This window comes from Bos taurus, chromosome 28, assembly GCF_002263795.3.
Source record: "Bos taurus isolate L1 Dominette 01449 registration number 42190680 breed Hereford chromosome 28, ARS-UCD2.0, whole genome shotgun sequence".
Lineage (NCBI taxonomy): Eukaryota > Metazoa > Chordata > Mammalia > Artiodactyla > Bovidae > Bos > Bos taurus.
In genome coordinates, this window is record NC_037355.1 from 21,752,415 (window position 1) to 21,773,726 (window position 21,312).

Genomic DNA, 21,312 nt, shown 5'->3' on the forward strand with positions numbered 1-21,312 from the left:
AAGTTTGGGCTCCACACTTTCCTATAGCTAACTTGAAAATTAGTCAAAATCATTTATGTGAATTAAAATCCAAATCCTGGAAAAAAATGTATGAAATATCTGAAGAAAGCCTATTTAGAATATATAAAGTACTCATACAAATTAATAATTAAAAGGTAAATAACTGATTGTCCTGAGTGTGCAAAAGAATTCTTTTTTTTTTTTTTTCCCCGTTCTACAGAGTTTATTAGGTTTATAACTGGACGAAGTCACACGTGTACAAAATGAAGCTCACACTATCCCAAAGCAGAGTAGGAATTGAGGGCTGGGGATCCGTTACTGGCCTTTGGGGGAACTCCGAGGTGAGGGGCAGCCAACCCTCCCACTCCAGAGATGTGGCCATAGGAGAGGGGAGGAGAAGGAGCCCACTTGGCTTTGGTCACAGAACTCAAGAGCCTGGCAGTGGGCTAGGACAGGCAGATGGATGGTGGAGCAGGCGCCTCTGAAACCACCCCGTTCAGGGAGCCCAGGGACTGCTCCACCAGTCCCACTTGCAATGTGGTTGGTCCAGACCTAGACTCGGGGGCTAGTGCAAAGGGCAGGCAGCAAAGCAGGAGGGAGGAGACACTGATGTGTGGTGGCCAAGGGCACCCAGACCTGTGGAAGAGGGCGGGTGGGGAGGTGGGCTAGCGGCCACCAGGCAGCTAGCAGCGGGTCTCATAAATGCCGCTGCGGCCAATGTAGCGCACCCATTTGATGACATCGTGGTCGCTGTAGTTCAGCTTCGGTTCACACACCTTCAAGTAGCGCACCTTGAGACCAGAAGGTGCGAATGGCACCTCAAAGTTCATTGAAATGGGGGGTCGAGCCCATTTCTTCTTGTCGTTGGTGGGCAGCAGCTCAATTTCAGCGCTGATTTGCGATTCCTTCAAGCCTGCCATGCGCTTGATCTTCCACACGATGGCGTTCTCACTGGCCTTATACTTGGCCTTCCCCCTCATGCAGATTACCTGCACCCCACTAGTGTTCAGTGGGGTTGGGATCCGCACCTCAATCTTCTGAGCCAGTAGTGAGGGTTTGAAGCTGGACTTAATGACCACCTTGACCTCCAGCTTGGTGCGTCCCACTTCCCGAACTAGTGGGATCACGCGAAAAGGAAGGATGATGTCCTTGGTGGTGCAATACCTCATGAGTTCAAATTCTCCATCTGGTGGGATAAAGCTGATGCTGCGTTCAGAATCAAACTTGCTGAGTCGCACACACTGGTGGAAGGTGCAGTCATCAATGGCAATTGATTGCTTCCCGCTCTTGCTTGTTTCATCAGCTGTGCCTTTGCCTTGCTTCTCAATGACGATCTTGTCATTCATTCCAAACTTGCACTCAGGCATGCCACTCAGATAGCTCTTCATCACTACCCGGCCTGACACATGGGCGCTCAGGACCTGCCCTTGCGGGGACATGAGGAGGTTCACACTCTCCAGCACATCCAGGAAGAGCTCATTCCGGCGATACTTGATGCCCTCCAGCCGCCAGCCAATCTGCCCAGTCACCTGGCTGGTGATCTGAGACTGCTCTTCTTTTGTCTGATGCTGGCTTTTGATCCCCTGCTGGGTGATGAAGGTTTCAGTGCACCTGTCTCCGAGTTCTGTGGGTAGCCAAAGTGTGCAAAAGAATTCTACAGACACTTCATAAAAGAAGATGTAAGAGTGCCCACTAAATACATAAAAATATGCTCAACATCTTCAGTCAAGAGTAAATGGATATTAAGACCACAAAAATATATCGTTATAGAAATAAACTGTACCATTTCACCCTCAAACCTGAAATATATGAGATTTCCACCTACTATACGCCCTTGCCAATATTTTGTTTTGTCAGTCTTGCCCCCAATTCTAGTCAGTCTGATCTAGTAGGTCATTACTAAATAATATTATTATACATTTTTTTTCACGTGGCAGTTTCTTATGAAGATAAACTTTTGCCTAACCCATGATTAAGCAGTTCTACCCCAGGGTATTTTTCAGGACATATGAAACAAACATATATCCACAACAAGAACTGTGCAAGATGTCCTGGAAGCCTATTCATAATACTTGAAAATGTAAACAATAACATTAATGAATAGAAGAATCATTAAATTGTACTAAAACTATTAAATGGAATACTATACAGCAATAAAAGGGAAAAGACTACAAATGCACACAATAATGTGGATGAATTTCAAGATTATTATAAATAAAAGAAGGCACTTTCTAATACTGGTGGTCCAGTATTTAGGACATCATCCTTCCTCAACAGGGGGTGTGAATTTGATTCCTAGTCCGGGAACTAAGATCTTGCTAACCACATGGCATAGCTAAAAGATGTTTTAAATGTTTAAAAAATAGAGAGGACATTGTTATTATTTTCTGCAGTGTTCCAAATATGTTCTGTTCAATATGTCCAATATCTTGAATGTTGACATACAGCTATTAAGTTGAAATGTGGTTAGTGTGATTAAGAAAATGAATTGTCAATTTGATTTAACTATAATTAATTTGAATTGAAGACTAAGTAGCTACGTGTAGCTCATGGTTGGTTACTACATAATACAACATGATTCTTTATCTTTATTTAGGTAGTGGTTAAATGGGTGCCTCCAATTGTCAAAACTAGTAAATCTTAGTCCTAATACTTTATTAAATTTACATTATATCTTACAAAAATGCAAAGAAGTTGCAAACTTTATTTGTAAATATTTTCATTTAAACAACCAGCAGAAACCAAAATTTAAAACACATAACGAAAAAAAAAAAACACATAATGACACATTTTTCAGGGAATAATCAAAAAGTTGAGAGAAATAAAATGCCGTTTATCTTCAAAATTTAAATGCATTCCAACAAACTAAAATACTTAAGGAAAGCCTTCAGATGAAACTCAGTCTCTGTCTGTCCTAGTCTTTCTTAATTTTTTTTTTAAATTTATAAGCTGAACACATAAAATGCCATCTATTTCTTCCAATGAGTGACGTATGTGATTAACTGGATTGCTTTAATTTAACAACAGATAGCTTGTGTTGGTCACCCACAGCCTCTAATCAGATTAGTTCTATGAACTCTAGCTCTCTTACTGCAATTAATTGCACCCTTTCCATGGACTCCTAAGAGAACCTAATGTGAATAGTGTCAAGAGATAAAAAGTTTGGTGAGTTTGTCTTACTTACATGTTAACAATTTAGCCTGCCAGTTTCCTGGGGGCTGGCAGAAGACATAAAGCTCACAGATCAGAGACAAAGGTCTTTATCACTTACAGCAAAGTAAGAAACATGAACTTCATTGTTGACTTGAAACAAACAGACTGTTAGATATTTCCTCAGAAAAGATTAGGCTTCTTGAGATCAGTGCATGCTATCACTGCAGTTGTGTCTGACTCTTTGCAACCCCATGAACTGAAGCCCTCCAGGCTCCTCTGTCCATTGGATTCTGGAGTGGGTTCCCACGCACTCCTCCAGGGGATCTTCACAACCCAGGGATCCAACACATGTCGCTTGTCTCCTGCATTGGCAGGTGAGTTATTTACCACTAGTGCCACCTGGGAAGATCTTTGAGATCAGTCAGTCAGTTCAGTCACTCAGTTGTGTCCGACTCTTAGGGACCCCATGGACTGCAGCACGCCAGGCCTCCCTGTCCATCACCAACTCCCAGAGCCTACTCAAACTCATGTCCATTGAGTCGGTGATGCTATACAACCATTTCATCCTCTGTCATCCTGTCCCCTTCTTCTCCTGCCTTCAACCTTTGCCAGCATCAGGGTATTTTCAATTGAGTCAGTTCTTTGCATCATGTGGCCAAAGTATTGGAGTTTCAGCTTCAACATCAGTCCTTCCAATGATTATTCAGGGCTGATTTCCTTTAAGATGGACCGATTGGATCTCCTTGCAGTCCAAGGGACTCTCAAGAGTGTTCATAACAATAGAGAATTGTAACTAAGTGTCTACAACCATGGCAAGCCTCATGCAAGTCCCCATAGGAAAGGGAAAGAGAACTCTTTAATTGAGAATAAAAAGAAGTTGGGAGTTATATTGAAGAGTCCAAGGCTTTGCACTGACAGAATCCTTACCAGGAAAGACGGGTATTTTTTTCTTTTTGTTGAGCTCTGTAATCATTAAAGCACATGAGAGCTCCCTATTCTGGTTTCCCATCTCTATTAAGTTTTGGTTTCTGTTTATTTATGTTCTATATTTCCTCTTTGTGATCAAGATCTTTCTCCAAAATTATCACCAATAAGCAGTCAGGTTTTCTAGTTTCAGAGGCCTTTTGTTTCTTAATATCAGGAATAATCCTTCTTGATTGTACTGTCTCATGTTTGAAGGTAAGTGCAATGATTGGACACCTACTAAGGTCACATTTGAGCAACAAAGAGAGGGAGGAAGAAAAAACCTAAGGCACTTTTTATGTCAATATGTTACCAAGATGCTAGTCACTGGAGATCATCTGAAGTAATATGCCATCATCAAAAGTCTGACAAGAGGTCCAGCAGATCTGTTCTGGGTATCTTGGGAAAGCTGTCTTATCAGAAGTTATCTGCTTCAGTTCTGGCAAGTCTTTACTTTTATGTCACCAGATAATATTCAGGTCCACTCAGTGTTTAAAACCTTCTTTAAAAGTGTCATGTGAATCCAAGAATATATTCCTTGGAGTTTGGCAGCACAATGATTAGTTAGTAGTACCTGATAGGGATCCTTCCAACAATATTGAAGAGAGTTCTTCTAGAGGTTTCTTGTAAAATATACAAGATCTCCAGTTGACAAGATATGACATTTAAGGTATTATGTGTCCAAAGGCTCACAGTGAAAAGATTGTTCCACCAAAAATTGTTATTTTTAGGAGACACAACATTGCAAAAGCACTGGGCACCTGTGACTACATCAAAGATTGAGAGTTTATAAATTGCAAAAGGGGGTCTGAGATTCAGAAATACCTATGGTTTTGGCTAAAGTATTTGGCACACTGCAACAAGTTTGCCAGTTGAGTCTTCATGCAGTTAGTGTGTTTAATTGAATCAGAGGGTTGAATGTGGTAAGCACAGTGAAAGCTTGAAAACCAGCTAAACAGTACAGATCTGTTGAAATGCCTGACCAGTAAAATGGTTTTCTTTACCACAATGAAATTTGAATAAAGTTTTTCAGATAGAAATAATTTCTTTTTTCTGAAAGGATTTTAGTCACAAGAGGCAATAAAGCTTATCTGTAAGGAAAGGCTTCTGTCCACTGTGAAAATATGCAGGATGTCCATTGGATGGAGGGAATTATCCAAATTCCATTTATCAAACCTTAAAATGTCCATTAGACAGTTTAAAATGTCCAGGAGCAGTACAAATAGTCTTCCCTGCGTTGGACTTAGGACAAGGGGGCAAGGGAAATAGGCACTATTTTTCAGCTTTGTAAATGTTTTCCCATCAATATTGATTTATAAAGACTATTATTTTATTAGAAAACTAATGGTTAAATGTGTATACAGTTGTGAGCAGAGGGAGTTTTAGATTCCTCACTAGTATTTTTTGTTTTGTTATTAGGTCCAAGTCAGAACTTTCTCTTTTTATCAAACCAATAGGTTTTGAATTTCTAATCTTGTTCTTTTTTCTCCCCTAAGTCTAGTTGTTGGGTCTCTCCAGGCAGTGTCTAAATCATCATTTGGGGAACTCTGCCTTTGGACCATGACAGAGGTTTGACTGCTTTTGACCCTTTTAAGGCCAACAGTCATTGAAGAAGTATCAGCAAGGTGAATTCCTTTATCTTTCAGAAACTCAAGTTTAGAATATGTGGGAAATTTAATGATAGCTAAAACAACAGGTAAAAGTATTGCATTCAATTGAATTATTGAATAGGGACATTTTTAATCTTATTTGCAGTGGAAGTAAGGAAACAATATTGCTTCCACAATATTCCAAAATCACAAGCTATTGGAAAGCATATAATTGTTATCAGTTCAGCTCAGTTCAGTTGCTCAGTCGTGTCTGACTCTTTGCCACCTCATGAATCACAACACGCCAGGCCTCCCTGTCCATCACCAAATCCCGGAGTTCACTCAGACTCATGTCCATCGAGTCAGTGATGCCATCCCGCCATCTCATCCTCTGTCGTCGCCTTCTCCTCCTGCCCCCAATCCCTCCCAGCATCAGAATCTTTTCCAATGAGTCAACTCTTCACATGAGGTGGCCAAAGTACTGGAGTTTCAGCTTCAGTATCAGTCCTTCCAATGAACACCCAGGACTGATCTCCTTTAGGATAGACTTGTTGGACCTCCTTGCAGTCCAAGAGACTCTCAAGAGTCTTCTCCAACACCACAGTTCAAAAACAACAATTTTTTGGTGCTCAACTTTCTTTCTCAACTTTGGCGTCCAACTCTCACATCCGTACATGACCACTGGAAAAACCATAGCCTTGACTAGACAGACCTTTGTTGGCAAAGTAATGTCTCTGCTTTTCAATATGCTATCGAGGTAGGTCATAACTTTTCTTCCAAGGAGTAAGCATCTTTTAATTTCATGACTGAAATCACCATCTGCAGTGATTTTGGAACCCCAAAAAATAAAGTTTGACACTGTTTCCATTGTTTCCCCCTCTATTTCCCTTGAAGTGAAGGGACCAGATGCCATGATCTTAGTTTTCTGAATGTTGAGCTTTAAGCCAACTTTTTCACTCTCCTTAGTTCCTCTTCACTTTCTGCCATAAGGGTGGTGTCATCTGCATATCTGAGGTTATTGATATTTCTCCTGGTAATCTTGATTCCAGCTTGTGCTTCTTCCAGCCCAGCGTTTCTCATGATGTACTCTGCATGTAAGTTAAATAAGCAGGATGACAATATACAGCCTTGACATATTCCTTTTCCTATTTGGAACCAGTCTGTTGTTCCATGTCCAGTTCTAACTGCTGCTTCCTGACCTGCATATAGGTTTCTCAAGAAGCAGGTCAGGTGGTCTGGTATTCCCATCTCTTTCAGAATTTTCCACAGTTTATTGTGATCCACAGTCAAAGGCTTTGGCTTAGGCAATAAAGCAGAAATAGATGTTTTTCTGGAACTCTCTTGCTTTTTCGATGATCCAGCAGATGTTGGCAATTTGATCTCCAGTTTCTCTGCCTTTGCTAAAACCAGCTTGAACATCTGGAAGTTCATGGTTCATATATTGCTGAAGCCTGGCTTGGAGAATGTTGAGCAGTACTTTACTAGCGTGTGAGATGAGTGCAAGTGTGTGGTAGTTTGAGCATTCTTTGGCCTCACCTTTCTTTGAGATTGGAATGAAAACTGACCTTTTCCAGTCCTGTGGCCACTGCTGAGTTTTCCAGATTTGCTGGCATATTGAGTGCAGCACTTTCACAGCATCATCTTTTAACATTTGAAATAGCTCAACTGGAATTCTATCACCTCCACTAGCTTTGTTCCTAGTAATGCTTCCTAAGGCCCACTTGACTTCTCAAACCAATATGTCTGACTCTAGGTGAGTAATCACACCATCATGAATATCTGGGTCATGAAGATCTTTTTTGTGTAGTTCTTCTGTGTATTCTTGCCACCTCTTCTTAATATCTTCTGCTTCTGTTAGGTCCATACCTATTCTTTCCTTTATTGTGTCCATCTTTGCCTGAAATGTTCTAGAGTTCTCTATTCTTTTTCTCCACACCCTTTCCAGCATTTACTTTTGTAGACTTTTTGATAGCAGCCATTCTTACTGGCATAAGATGATTCCTTATTGTGGTTTTAATTTCCATTTCTCTGATAATGAGTGATGTTGAGCATCTTTTCTTACATTTGCTAGTCATCTGTATGTCTTCTTTGGAGAAATGTCTGTTTAATTCTTTGGCCCGTTTTTTGATTGCATTGTTTATTTTTCTGGTATTTATCTGTGTGAGCTGCTTGTATATTTTTGAGATTAAGTCTTTGTCAGTTGCTTCATTTGCTATTATTCTCTCCCATTCTTAAAGCTGTCTTTACACCTTGGTTATAGTTTCCTTCATTGTGCTAAAGCTTTTAAGTTTAATTAGGGCCCATTTGTTTATTTTGCTTTTATTTCCATTACTCTGGGAGGTGTATCATAGAGGATCCTGCTGTGATGTATGTCAGAGAGGGTTTTGCCTGTATTTTCCTCTAGGAGTTTTATAGTTTCTGGTCTTCCATTTAGATCTTTAATCCATTTTGCGTTTATTTTTTTGAATGGTGTTAGAAAGTGTTCTAGTTTCATTCTTTTACAAGTGGTTGACCAGTTTTCCCAGTACCACTTGTTAAAGAGACTGTCTTTTCTCCACTGTTTATTTTTGCCTCCTTTGTCAAAGATAAGGTGTCCATTGGTGTGTGGATTTATCTCTGGGCTTTCTACTTTGTTTCATTGATCTACATTTCTGTCTTTGTGCCAGTACCATACTGTTTTGATCACTTGCTTTGTAGTATGATCTGAATTCAAGCAGGTAGATTCCTCCAATTCCATTCTTCTCTCTCAAGATTGCTTTGGCTTTTTGAGTTTTTTTTTGTATTTCCATACAAATTGTGAAATTAATTGTTCTAGTTCTGTGAAAAATCCCATTGGTAGCTTGATAGGGATTGCATTGAATCTATAGTTTGCTTCAGGTAGTATGCTCATTTTCACTATATTGATTCTTCTGATCCATGAAAATGCTATATTTCTCCATCTACTTGTATCATCTTTGATTTTCTTCATCACTGTTTTATAGTTTTCTGTATATAGGTCTTTTGTTTCTTTAGGTAGATTTATTTCTAAGTATTTTATGCTTTTGAGAGGAGCACCCTATGTCCAAGAGTGGTGGCTACATGGGCACAGAAGGGCCGAGAGTAGTTACTCCAGTTCAAGGTCAGAAGGGGTGGCTGTGAGGAGATACCCCTCGTCCAAGGTAAGAAGCAGTGGCTGCGCTTTGCTGCAGCAGCCCTGAAGAAATACCCCACGTCCAGGGTAAGAGAAACCCAAGTAAGATGGCAGGTGTTGCGAGAGGCATCAGAGGGCAGACACACAAACCATAATCACAGAAAACTAGTCAATCTAATCACACAGACCACAACCTTGTCTAACTCAATGAAACTAAGCCATGCCGTGTGGGGCCACCCAAGATGGGCGGGTTATAGTGGAGAGGTCTGACAGAATGTGGTCCACTGGAGAAGGGAATGGCAAACCACTTCAGTATTCTTGCCTTGAGAACCCCATGAACAGTATAAAAAGTCAAAATGATAGGATACTGAAAGAGGAACTCCCCAGGTCAGTAGATGCTCAGTATGCTATGGAGATCAGTGGAGAAATAATTCCAAAAAGAATGAAGGGGTGGAGCCAAAGCAAAAACAATACCCAGTTGTGGATGTGACTGGTGATAAAAGCAAGGTCCAATGCTGTAAAGAGCAACATTGCATAGGAACCTGGAATGTTAGGTCCATGAATCAAGCTAAATTAGAAGTAGTCAAACAGGAGATGGCAAGAGTGAACATCGACTTTCTAGGAGTCAGAGAACTAAAATGGACTGGAATGGGTGAATTTAACTCTGATGACCATTATATCTATGATTGTGGGCAGGAGTCCTTTAGAAGAAATGGAGGAGCCATCATGGTCAACAGAAGAGTCCGAAATGCAGTACTTGGATGCAATCTCAAAAACAACAGAATGATCTCTGTTCATTCCCAAGGCAAACCATTCAATATCACAGTAATCCAAGTCTATGCCCCAACCAGTAATGCTGAAGAAGCTGAAGTCGAACAGTTCTATGAAGACCTACAAGGCCTTTTAGAACTAACACCCCAAAAAGATGTCCTTTTCGTTATAGGGGACTGGAATGCAAAAGTAGGAAGTCATGAAACATCTAGGGTAACAGGCAAATTTGTCCTTGGAATACGGAATGAAGCAGGACAAAAGCTAATAGAGTTTTGCCAAGAGAATGCACTGGTCATAGCAAACACCCTCTTCCAACAACCCAAGAGAAGACTAAGCACATGGACATCACCAGATGTTCAACACTGAAATCAGACTGATTATATTCTTTGCAGCCAAAGATAGAGAAGCTCTATACAGTCAGAAAAAACAAGACCTGGAGCTGACGTGGCTCAGATCATGAAATCCTTATTGCCAAAATCAGACTTAAATTGAAGAAAGTAGGGAAAACCACTAGACCATTCAGGTGTCCTAAATCCAATCCCTTATGATTATACAGTGGAAGTGAGAAATAGATTTAAGGGCCTAGATCTGATAGATAGAATGCCTGATGAACTATGGACAGAGGTTTGGGACATTGTAGAGGAGACAGGGATCAAGACCATTCCCATAGAAAAGAAATGCAAAAAAGCAAAATGGCTGTCTGGGGAGGCCTTACAAATAGCTGTGAAAAGAGAGAAGTGAAAAGCAAAGGAAAAAAGGAAAGATATAAGCATCTGAATGCAGAGTTCCAAAGAATAGCAAGGAGAGATAAGAAAGCCTTCTTCAGCAATCAATGCAAAGAAATAGAGGAAAACAACAGAATGGGAGAGACTAGAGATCTCTTCAAGAAAATTAGAGATACCAAAGGAATATTTCATGTAAAGATGGGTTTGATAAAGGACAGAATTGGTATGGACCTAACAGAAGCAGAAGATATTAAGAAGAGGTGGCAAGAATACACAGAAGAACTGTACAAAGAAGATCTTCACGACCAAGATAATCACAATAGTGTGAACTCACACTCACTTTAGAGCCAGACATCCTGGAATGTGAAGTCAAGTGGGCCTTAGAAACCATCACTATGAACAAAGCTAGTGGAAGTGATGGAATTCCAGTTGAGCTATTTCAAATGTTAAAAGATGATGATGTGAAAGTGCTGCACTCAATATGCCAGCAAATTTGGAAAACTCAGCAGTGGCCACAGGACTGGAAAAGGTCAGTTTTCAGTCCAATCTCAAAGAAAGGCAATGCCAAAGAATGTTCAAACTACCACACAATTGCACTCATCTCACATGCTAGTAAAGTAATGCTCAGCATTCTTCAAGCCAGGCTTCAGCAATACATGAACCGTGAACTTCCAGATTTCAAGCTGGTTTTAGAAAAGGCAGAGGAACCAGAAATCAAATTGCCAACATCCGCTGGACCATGAAAAAAGCAAGAGAATTCCAGAAAAACATCTATTTATGTTTTATTGAGTATGCCAAAGCCTTTGACTGTGTGTATCACAATAAACTGTGGAAAATTCTGAAAGAGATGGAACTACCAGACCACCTGACCTGCTTCTTGAGAAACCTATATGCAGGTCAGGAAGCAGCAGTTAGAACTGGATGTGGAACAACAGACTGGTTCCAAATAGGAAAAGGAATACGTCAAGGCTGTATATTGTCACCCTGGTTATTTAACTTATATGCAGAATACATCACGAGAAACGCTGGGCTGGAAGAAGCACAAGCTGGAATCAAGATTACCAGGAGAAATATCAGTAACCTCAGATATGCAGATGACACCACCCTTATGGCAAAAGGTGAAGAGGAACTAAAAAGCCTCTTGATGAAAATGAAAGAGGAGAGTGAAAAAGTTGGCTTAAAGCTCAACATTCAGAAAATGAAGATCATGGCATCTGGTCCCTTTACTTCATGGGAAATAGATTGGGAAACAGTGGAAACAGTGACAGAATTTATTGTTTTTGGGGTGCCAAAATCACTGCAGATGGTGATTGCAGCCATGAAATTAAAAGACGCTTACTCCTTGGAAGGAAAGTTACTCAACCTAGATAGCATATTCAAAAGCAGTGACATTACTTTGTCAACAAAGGTCCATCTAGTCAAGGTTATGGTTTTTCCAGTGGTCATGTATGGATATGAGAGTTGGACTGTGAAGAAAGCTGATCGCCGAAAATTGATGCTTTTGAACTGTGGTGTTGGAGAAGACTCTTGAGAGTTCCTTGGACTGCAGGGAGATCCAACCAGTCCATCCTCAAGGAAATCAGTCCTGGGTGTTCTTTGGAAGGACTGATGCTAAAGCTAAAACTCCAATACTTGGGCCACCTCATGCGAAGAGTTGACTCATTGGAAAAGACTCTGATGATGGGAGGGATTGCAGGCAGGAGGAGAAGGGGACGACAGAGGATTAGATGGCTGGATGGCATCACCAGCTCGATGAACATGAGTTTGGTGAACTCTGGGATTTGGTGATGGACAGGGAGGCCTGGCGTGCTTCAGTCCATGGGGTCGCAAAGACTTGGACACAACTGAGAGACTGAACTCACTGATTTTATTCTTTTCATTGCAGTGGTGAGTGGGATTGTTTCCTTAATTTCTCTTTATGTTTTCTCGTTGTTAGTGTATAGGAATACAAGGGATTTCTGTATTCATTGATTAAATGCAGTAATTTTCTGGTGGTGTATTTAGGGTTTTCTATGTAGAGGATCATGTCATCAGCAAACAGTGTGTGTTTACTTCTTTTCCAATCTGGACTACATTTATTTCTTTTTTCTTCTCTGATTGCTGTGGCTAAAACTTCCAAAACTATGTTGAACTGTAGTGGTGATAGTGGATACCCTTGTCCTGTTCCTGACTTTAGGGGAAATGCTTTCAATTTTTCACCATTAAGGATAATGTTTGCTGTGGGTTTATCATATATGGCTTTCATTATGTTGAGGTATGTTCTTTCTATGCCTGCTTTCTGAGAGTTTTTTTCGTAAATGGGTGTTGAATTTTGTCAAATGCTTTCTCTACATGTATTGAGATAATCATAGGTTTTTTAATCTTTCAATTTGTTAATGTGGTGTATCACATTGATTTATTTGTGAATATTGAAGAATCCTTGCATCCTGGGATAAAGCCCATTTGGCCATAATGTATGATCATTTTAATATGTTGTTGGATTCTGTTTGCTATAATTTTGTTGAGGATTTTTTCATCTATGTTAATCAGTGATATTGGCCTGCAGTTTTCTTTTCCTGTGGCATCTTTTTCTGGTTTTGGTATTAGAGTGATGGTCACCTCATAGAATGAGTTTGAGAGTTTACCTTCCTCTGCAATTTTCTGGAACAGTTGCATATGATACGTTTTAGCTCTTTCTAAATTTTTGGTAGCATTCACCTGTGAAGCCATCTGGTCCTGGGCTTTTGTTTGTTGGAAGAGTTTTGATTTCTGTGCTTGTGATGGGTCTGTATAGATTTTCTATGTCTTCCTGGATCAGTTTTGGAACGTTATACTTTTTGCAGAATTCACCCATTTCTCCTAAGTTGTTCATTTTATTAGTATATAGCTGTTGATAGTAGTCACTTATGATCCTTGTTATTTATATGTTCTCTGTTGTTATTTCTCCATTTGCATTTCTAATTTGTTGATTTGATTCTGCTCCTTTTTTTTTCTTGATTAATCTGGCTAATAGTTTGTCTATTTTATTTATCTTCTCAAAGAACCAGCTTTTAGTTTTGATGATTTTTGTTTTAGTCTCCTTTTTTTATTTTTCAGTTATTTCTGATCTAACTTTTATGATTTCTTTCCTTCTAACCCTCAGGTTCTTTTTTCTAGTTGCTTAAGTGTAAAGTTAGGTTATTTATTTTATTTTTCTCTTGTTTCTGGTGGTAAGTTTGTATTGATATGAACCTTCCCTTTATCACTGCTTTTACTGAATTCCATAGGTTTTAGGTTATCGTGTTTTCATGTTCATTTGTTTCTATGTATGTTTTGATTTCTTCTGTGATTTGTTGGTTATACAGGAGCATGTTGTTTAGCCTCCATATATTTGTTTTTCTTTCTTTCTTTTTTTCCCTGTAGTTGACATCTAATCTGACAGCATTGTGATCAGAAAAGATGCTTGAGAAGATTTCAATTTTTTTTTTTTTTTTAAATTTACCAAGGCTAGATTTATGGCCCAGGATGTGATCTATCCTGGAGAATGTTTCATGTGCACTAGAGAAGAAGGTGAATTTCATTGTTTGGGGGTGAAATGTCCTATAGATATCAATTAGGTCTAACTGGCACATTGTATCATTTAAAGTTTGTGTTTCCTTGCTAATTTTCTGTTTAGTTGATCTATCCATAGGTGTGAGTGGAGTATTAAAGTTTCCCACTATTATGTGTTACTGTTAATTTGCCCTTTCATTCTTGTTAGCATTTGCCTTACGTGTTGAGGTGCTCCTGTGTTGGGTGCATATATATTTATAATTGTTATAACTTCTTGTTGGATTGATCCTTTGTTCATTATGTAGTGTCCTTCTTTGTCTCTTTTCACAGCCTTTATTTCAAAGGTTATTTTATCTTATATGAGCATTGCTACTCCTGCTTTCTTTTGGTCTCCATTGGCATGAAATATCTTTCTCCAGCCCTTCATTTTCAGTCTGTATGTGTCCCTTGGTTTGAGGTGGGTCTCTCATAGACAGCATATATAGGGGTCTTGTTTATGTATCCATTCAGCCAGTCTTTCTCTTTTGGTTGGATATTCAACCCATTTACATTTAAGGTAAGTATGATCCCCATTCCCTGGTGGCTCAGATGGTAGTGTCTGTCTACAATGCGGGAGACCCAGGTTCAATCCCTGGTTTGGGAAGATCCCCTGGAGAAGGAAATGGCAATCCACTCCAGTACTATTGCCTGGAAAATCCCATGGACAGAGGAGCCTGATAGGCTACAGTTCATGGGGTCGCAAAGAATCAGACACGACTGAGCGACTTCACTTTCACTTTCAATTTCATGATCCCATTGCCATTTTCTTTGTTGTTTTGGGTTTGAGTTTATAAACATTTTCTGTGTTTCTTGTCTAGAGATAATCCTTTCATATTTGTTGAAGAACTGTTCTGGTGGTGCTGAATTCTCTCAGATTTTGCTTTTCTGTAAAGCTTTTCATTTCTCCTTCGTATTTGAATGTGATCCTTGCTGGGCATAGTAATCTAGGTTGTAGACTTTTCTCTTTCATTAGTTTAAATATGTCCTGCCATTCCCTTCTGGCCTGAAGAGTTTCTATTGAAAGATCAGCTGTTATCCTTATGGGGATACCTTTGTTTGTTATCTGTTGCTTTTCCCATGCTGCTTTTAATATTTGCTCTTTTTGTTTGATCTTTATTAGTTTGATTAATATGTGTCTTGGGGTGTTTCACATTGTATTTATCCTGTTTGAGACTCTCTGGGTTTCTTGGACTTGGGTGGCTATTTCTTTCCCCATTTTAGGGACATTTTCAACTATTATCTCATCAACTATTTTCTCATGCCCTTTCTTTTTGTTTTCTTCTGGGGCTCCTGTGATTTGGATGTTGGGGTGTTTAACATTATTGCAGAGTTCTCTAAGGTTGCCCAGTTTCTTTTAATTCTTTTTTTCCTTTTCTCTCTGTTTAATTTATTTCCACCATTCTATCTTCCACCTCATTTATCCTATCTTCTTCCTGAATTATTCTACTCTTGGTTCCCTCCAGAATGCTTTTGATCTCAGTTATTTCATTATTCATTATTGATTGACTCTTCTTTATTTCTTCTAGGTCCTTGGTAAACATTTCTTGCATCTTCTCAATCCTTGTCTCTAGTTTATTTATCTGTAACTCTATTTTGCTTTCAAGATTTTGTGTCACCTTTACTATCATTATTCTGAATTCTTTTTCAGGTAGACTCCTTATCTCTTCCTCTTTTATTTGGTTTGATGCAGATTTATCATGTTCCTTTACCTGTTGAATATTCTCTTCCATTTCATTTCATTTAGATTACTGTGTTTGGGTGCCCTTTCTGTAGGCTTGAAGTTTGTGGTTCCTGTCTTTTGGAGCCTGTTCCCTTTGAGTAGGGTTGGGCTAGTGGCTTGTCAAGGTTTCCTGGTTAGGGGAGCTTGCATCTGTGTTCTGGTGGATGGAGCTGGATCTCTTCTCTCTGAAGTGCAATGAAGTGTCCAGTAGTGAATTTTAGGGTGTCTATGTTCCTGCTTTTATGGAGAATTAGCATGGTATGTATCACTCTGAAACTTGTTGATTCTTGGGTGGAGCTTGATTTCAGTGTATGTATGGAAGCTTTTGGGTGAGCTCTTGTCTATGAATGTTCCTGGAATCACGAGTTCTCTGATATTCTCAAGTTTTGGAATTAAGCCTCCTGCCTCTGGCTTTTATTCTTACAGTGGCCTCAAGACTTCTCCATCCATATAGCACATATGATAAAACATCTAGGTTAATGGTAAAACAATTCTCCACAGTAAGGGACACCAAGAGAGGTTCACGCAGTTACATGGAAAAGAGAAGAGGGAGGATAGATAGAGGTGACCAAGAGGAGAAGAGGAGGGGTCAAATGGTGAGAGAGCAATCTAGCTGGTAACCAATTCCCTAAGTTTTTTCCACAGTCTGGAACACCCAGAGAGATTCACAGAGTTACATAAAGAAGAGAAGGGGGAAGAAGGAGATAGAGGTGACCTGGGGGAGAAAAGGGAGAGTCAAAAGGGGAGAGAGCAATCAAGCCAGTAATCATACCCCTAAGTGAAAAAAAGATATTGAGATTAGATTCATGAAGTTACAAAATTGATAGCATGTGTTAGGGTTAGGGTTAGGGTTAGGGTTAGGGTTAGGGTTTAGGGTTAGGGTTAGGGTTAGGGTTAGGGTTAGGGTTAGGGTTATGTTGCCCTCTGAGATTCCAAAATTCCCCACAGACCTGCCTGTGAGAGGGTTTTCTAATGTTTGGAAACTTCTCCTCCTTCACAACTGCCTCCCTAGGACAGGTCTCCATCCCTAACTCTTCTGTCTCTCTTTTTGTCTTTTATATTTTGTCCTACTTCCTTTTGAAGAGAATGGGCTGCCTTTCTGGGTGCCTGGTGTCCTCTGCCAGCATTCAGAAGTAGTTTTGTGGAAATTGCTAAGCATTCAAATGATCTTTTGATGAATTTGTGGGAGAGAAAGTGTTCTTCTTGTCCTATTCCTCTACATCTTTGAACCATCTCCCTATTACATTTTTTAATCTAGGAAAATTTTAACCATAAAATTAACTGATAGCCTAATATTGCATGGAAATACTTTTTTTTTTTTTCAGGAAAGACTTGGTAAGTAGGAAGCTGGTGAAATGAGCAACTGCCTTTCCTTCAAGGAAAAGTCCCATAATAATACAATGGATTATTCAATAACTTGTAAATTAAGAGCCACAATAATTTGTATCTATCAGAACTGTAGATGTTGTTAATCTATCAAGAATCAAGCTACAGCCGATCCATCCATTATCAGTTTTATAAATTGGAAGTTTTATTGTAATACAGCTGTACACATTTATTTGTATTACTTGTTGTGGCTGCTTTCATGATACAACTGCAGAGATGAGTAACACACATAACGTACAGTAAGTAAGCTGGTGCCTTACAGAAAAAAACTTTGCCCACTGCAAATCCATTTATTTTTAACAATTAACTGACCAGAAGATAAGTGTGTCATGATTTTTTTAAAGTTAAGATATATGATGAAAGCATGGGCTATGCAAGGTCTGTTCAACTTTTTTCTGCAGGCCCAAAATATGGTCTCAGAAAAAAAAAAAATTCTGAGAGCTAACATTTTTACCACTATCAGTTACAGACAACACATGGCCAGGATAAGTTTAGAATGGGAAAATTTCAGATGCAACTATCAATTGTCCCCATGGTCATTAAAATTTTTCAATAATGTAATTGTAAAATGCCTAATTTAAATTATATCATGTGTTAGTAAGCAATCACATCATCCACCCTGACCTTTTCAAATACAAATATCATTTGTGTGGTTGTGCATCATGACAAATGAGAAGTAACATTAGCTATATCACTTCTGCATCTTGGTATGAGATTGTTAACCTTGCTTCAAAAGGTCATCTTGTATTTTCTTTTTAAATATGACATTTGTTTTGTCTTCATGACATAAATTTAAATAAGTTTTTATTATGCCTGTCTATCAAGAAGCCTGTTATAACATGGCTTTCTAACTCATCAAATTGAAAGTTATTTTCCTAGAAAAATTACTGCACTGATTTCTGGAAGAAATGATATAATGGATAAAAATATAGAGATAAACTTCCAATAGAAGAGTGATCTAAAATAAACTATGAGGTGTCTTCAAGTGGGAGACCTTTTATGCATACAAACCATGCCATGTACAGCAAGGACAAAGTTATATTTGCCAAAATTTTTTAATAAACATTTTTGAAAGTCTTTTCTACATTTTTTATATCATAATAGCTTGACAAATTATTCACAAAAGGCTTTTTTTCCTATAAGGCATCTACTATGTTTTTTCTACTAAATATAAATCTTCTCAAATCATCATAACATCCTCCTCTTCAAGAACAACATGAATAATACAGCATTTTCTTATGACCCAAGCAGAATTTAAAAAGGTGTATTTTTTTTTTTTTTTTTCCCTCTCTGATATGGAATGTCATCTGTAGGAGTTGCAAGGAGAAAGTAAATACCTTTTTTTTTTTTTTGTCCAGGCTCTATAAAGTACTAGTTCACTTACAACTTCTGGAAGCTCAGTTTGCTCATCTGAAAATGGATAGAATATTTATCTTGAATGCAATGGTACTGTTAATACAAAGATCAAATGGTACCTTTGAAATGAATATTATTCTCTGAAACAAAAGAAAATTGATCAAGAAGGAGTAGTGTGTCTGTAAAAACATATATTTTTCAAACAGATCATAAGATGATTAGTAGACTCTTCCACAGTCTCAACTTTATTAAGGTATTAATAAAAAAAAGTGTATACATTATGTACTGTTTGATATGTTTTGATATAGTATTACTATAAAATGATCATTGTAGTCAAGATAACACATCGTCATTTGATAAAGTTAACTTTTTTTCAAGAGCAATAAAAATTTACTCTTTTATTCTGTAAATCTCAAGTATACAATGCAGTATCATTATCTATATTCATGAGGATCTGCATTAGATCTCTGGGACTTATTCATCCTGAGTATCTGAAACTCTGTACCCTGTGACCAATATTTCTTCATTTTTCCCACCCCTCAAATGCCTGTCAACCACTATTCTGCTCTCTGCTTCTATGAATGGGCTAAGGATCCGAGTAGACATTTCTTAATAGAAGATATACAAATGGCCATCAGGTATATTAAAAAGGATTCAGAATCACTCAACACCAGGGAAATACAAACCCAAACCCATGTAAAATATCACCTCATCCCTGATAGCTCAGATGGTGAAGAATCCACCTGCAATGCAGTAGATCTGGGTTCAATCTCTGGGTTGGGAATATTCCCTGGAGAAAGGAATGGTCACCCACTCCAGTATTCTTGCCCAGAGAATCCCATGAACAGAGGAACCTGATGGGCTACAGTCCATGGGGTCACAAAGAATCAGACATGACTGAGTGATTAACACTTTCACACCTATTAGGATGGTTATTATCAAAAAGGTGAAAGATAGCAAGTGTTGCTGAGAATGCAGAAAATGGGAAAACTTGAACACTGTAGGTGGAAATGCACAATTACACAGCCATTATAAAAATACAGTATGGAGGTTCCTTAAAAAAATAAAAATTGAACAATCTTACGAACCAGAAATTTCACATCTGTGAATATCTCAGTCTATTGGGGTTTTGAAACAAAATGTCACAGACTGGATGGCTTAGAAACAGCAATTTATTTCTCACAATTCTGGAAGCTAGAAGTCTAAGATCAGAGTGGCAGTATGGAGGTCCTTCTTGTGAGTTGCAGACATTGAATTTTATCCTTGTATAAAATAAAATGGACTAGAGATCTCTGTGAGGTATCTTTCATAAGGGCACTAATTCCATTCACAGGACTCATTTCTCATGACCTAACCATCTCCCAAAGGCTCCGCCTAATAATATCATTAACTTTAAGGGTTAGGTTTTCAACAAAGGAATTTTGGGAGGGTACAAACAGGCAGATAATAGGAGAGTATATATCCAAGGGAAATGGAATCACTATCTCAAAGAGATATCTGTACTCTCACATTGACTATAGCTTATTCATTAGTGATAACATGGATGATCCTGGAGGACAATATGATGAGTGAAAGCCTGTCACAGAAAGCCAAATATGATATCATTTTTATATGGTTGACTTTTCATGACACTCATATAATTTCTGATCATCTGTTGGCATAAAGAAAATGCAAAAAATTAAAAAGCAGAATCCTTAGCCATCACATTAGCATCAGTAATTTGTATTAAGCAGATCTAGAGACTGACACAGGTCAGAGACAGATTCAAGGACTGAGTGGGGCTCATTCAGCTGCTTCTCAAAGCAGTCAAGAAAAGAAAAGAAGTCTAGGGAGTTATCAGTTCATGTGATAAATTGGAAATTTAAGATCTTAGATCTGAGGTTTATGTCTGGGCAGGGAAAATTCCAACAGGTACAATTGCTTCAAAACAACACTAGATAATTTACAATACTGAGTGAATGTGAGTTAAACAAAAGGAAAAAAAAAATCACTTTCCCTCTCTCACTCCCAGTTTATTTTCTTGTAGATCAAGAAAGCCCAAGATACCAAGTTTCTGTCTGAGGCAGTAGCATCAGAGGAGATTAGAAGTCAACAGGAGTTCCACTAGCTACAATCATTGTAATTCACATGTAGTCTCTACTGTTTTACTGATTCAGTCAAAAAAATTTACTATGCATATACTCTGAGCCAGATGCTGGATAACATCCTGGGGATATGCATTTATATAAAGAGGATTACTGTTCTCAAAGAGCTTTCAGTAAAAAGAAGAGACAAGCCAGTGCACAAAGACTATAAAATAATTCAATAGTTATTTTCATAAAGTTCTTTAAGTGGACAAAAAATGGGATACCTAATCCAGTCTTGAAAATCACACCAGAGGACGTGACACTGAAATTAGCACTCTTTCTAAAAGGGCTCAGAAATTCAATACAAGAAACACACAATACATTATTTTTTTAGTTGTATTATGCCTATATTTATTCAGTTTCAAAAAAATGGGCTATTTTTGAGCAAATATGATAATGTAAGTGTGGTGTTTGCAATCCAGCTGCCTGTACATACTGAAATAATAATGGAATTTTCGCTTGACTGTTCAGCATATTATCTGTGTACTGTTATCTTATTCTGTGTATCCAAAGCCAATCTGTAGGGATTTGTCTGGACTATAAAAAATGACATTACAATGAACTTTCCCAGAAGGCCATCAACTTAAACTCAGTATCATAAATCAAGGGAGCTGGAAATGTACCTGTGATATGTTTGAAGAGGTGTGAGGAAGACTGCAGTCTTCTCACTTGTCTAGTTTTCCACACTCACTTAACTGAGGAAATCAATGACTTAAGCTTCGACCTTTCAGCACCATCTCTGCATCAATTTATTTCAAAGGCATTCATTGGAGCACTTTACCAAGAGTTTTCTAGTGCCCTGAAATCCATTTCAAAATATCATCTGTGTGCCTATGAAGTGTGA

The 21,312-nt window shown here is 38.5% G+C and overlaps 1 protein-coding gene across 1 annotated transcript in view; it reads right to left on the reverse strand.

Moving 5' to 3' along the window:
* Nucleotides 1–210: 210 nt before the first annotated feature.
* LOC785503 (AP-2 complex subunit mu-like) overlaps nucleotides 211–21,312 on the reverse strand; it is a 198,896-nt gene continuing 177,794 nt past the window's right edge. The window contains 2 exon segments of the mRNA XM_024986818.2: nucleotides 211–1,603; nucleotides 1,606–1,654. Of these exon segments, the coding sequence (XP_024842586.1) occupies nucleotides 684–1,603; nucleotides 1,606–1,654 (969 nt within the window). The 3' untranslated portion in view covers nucleotides 211–683.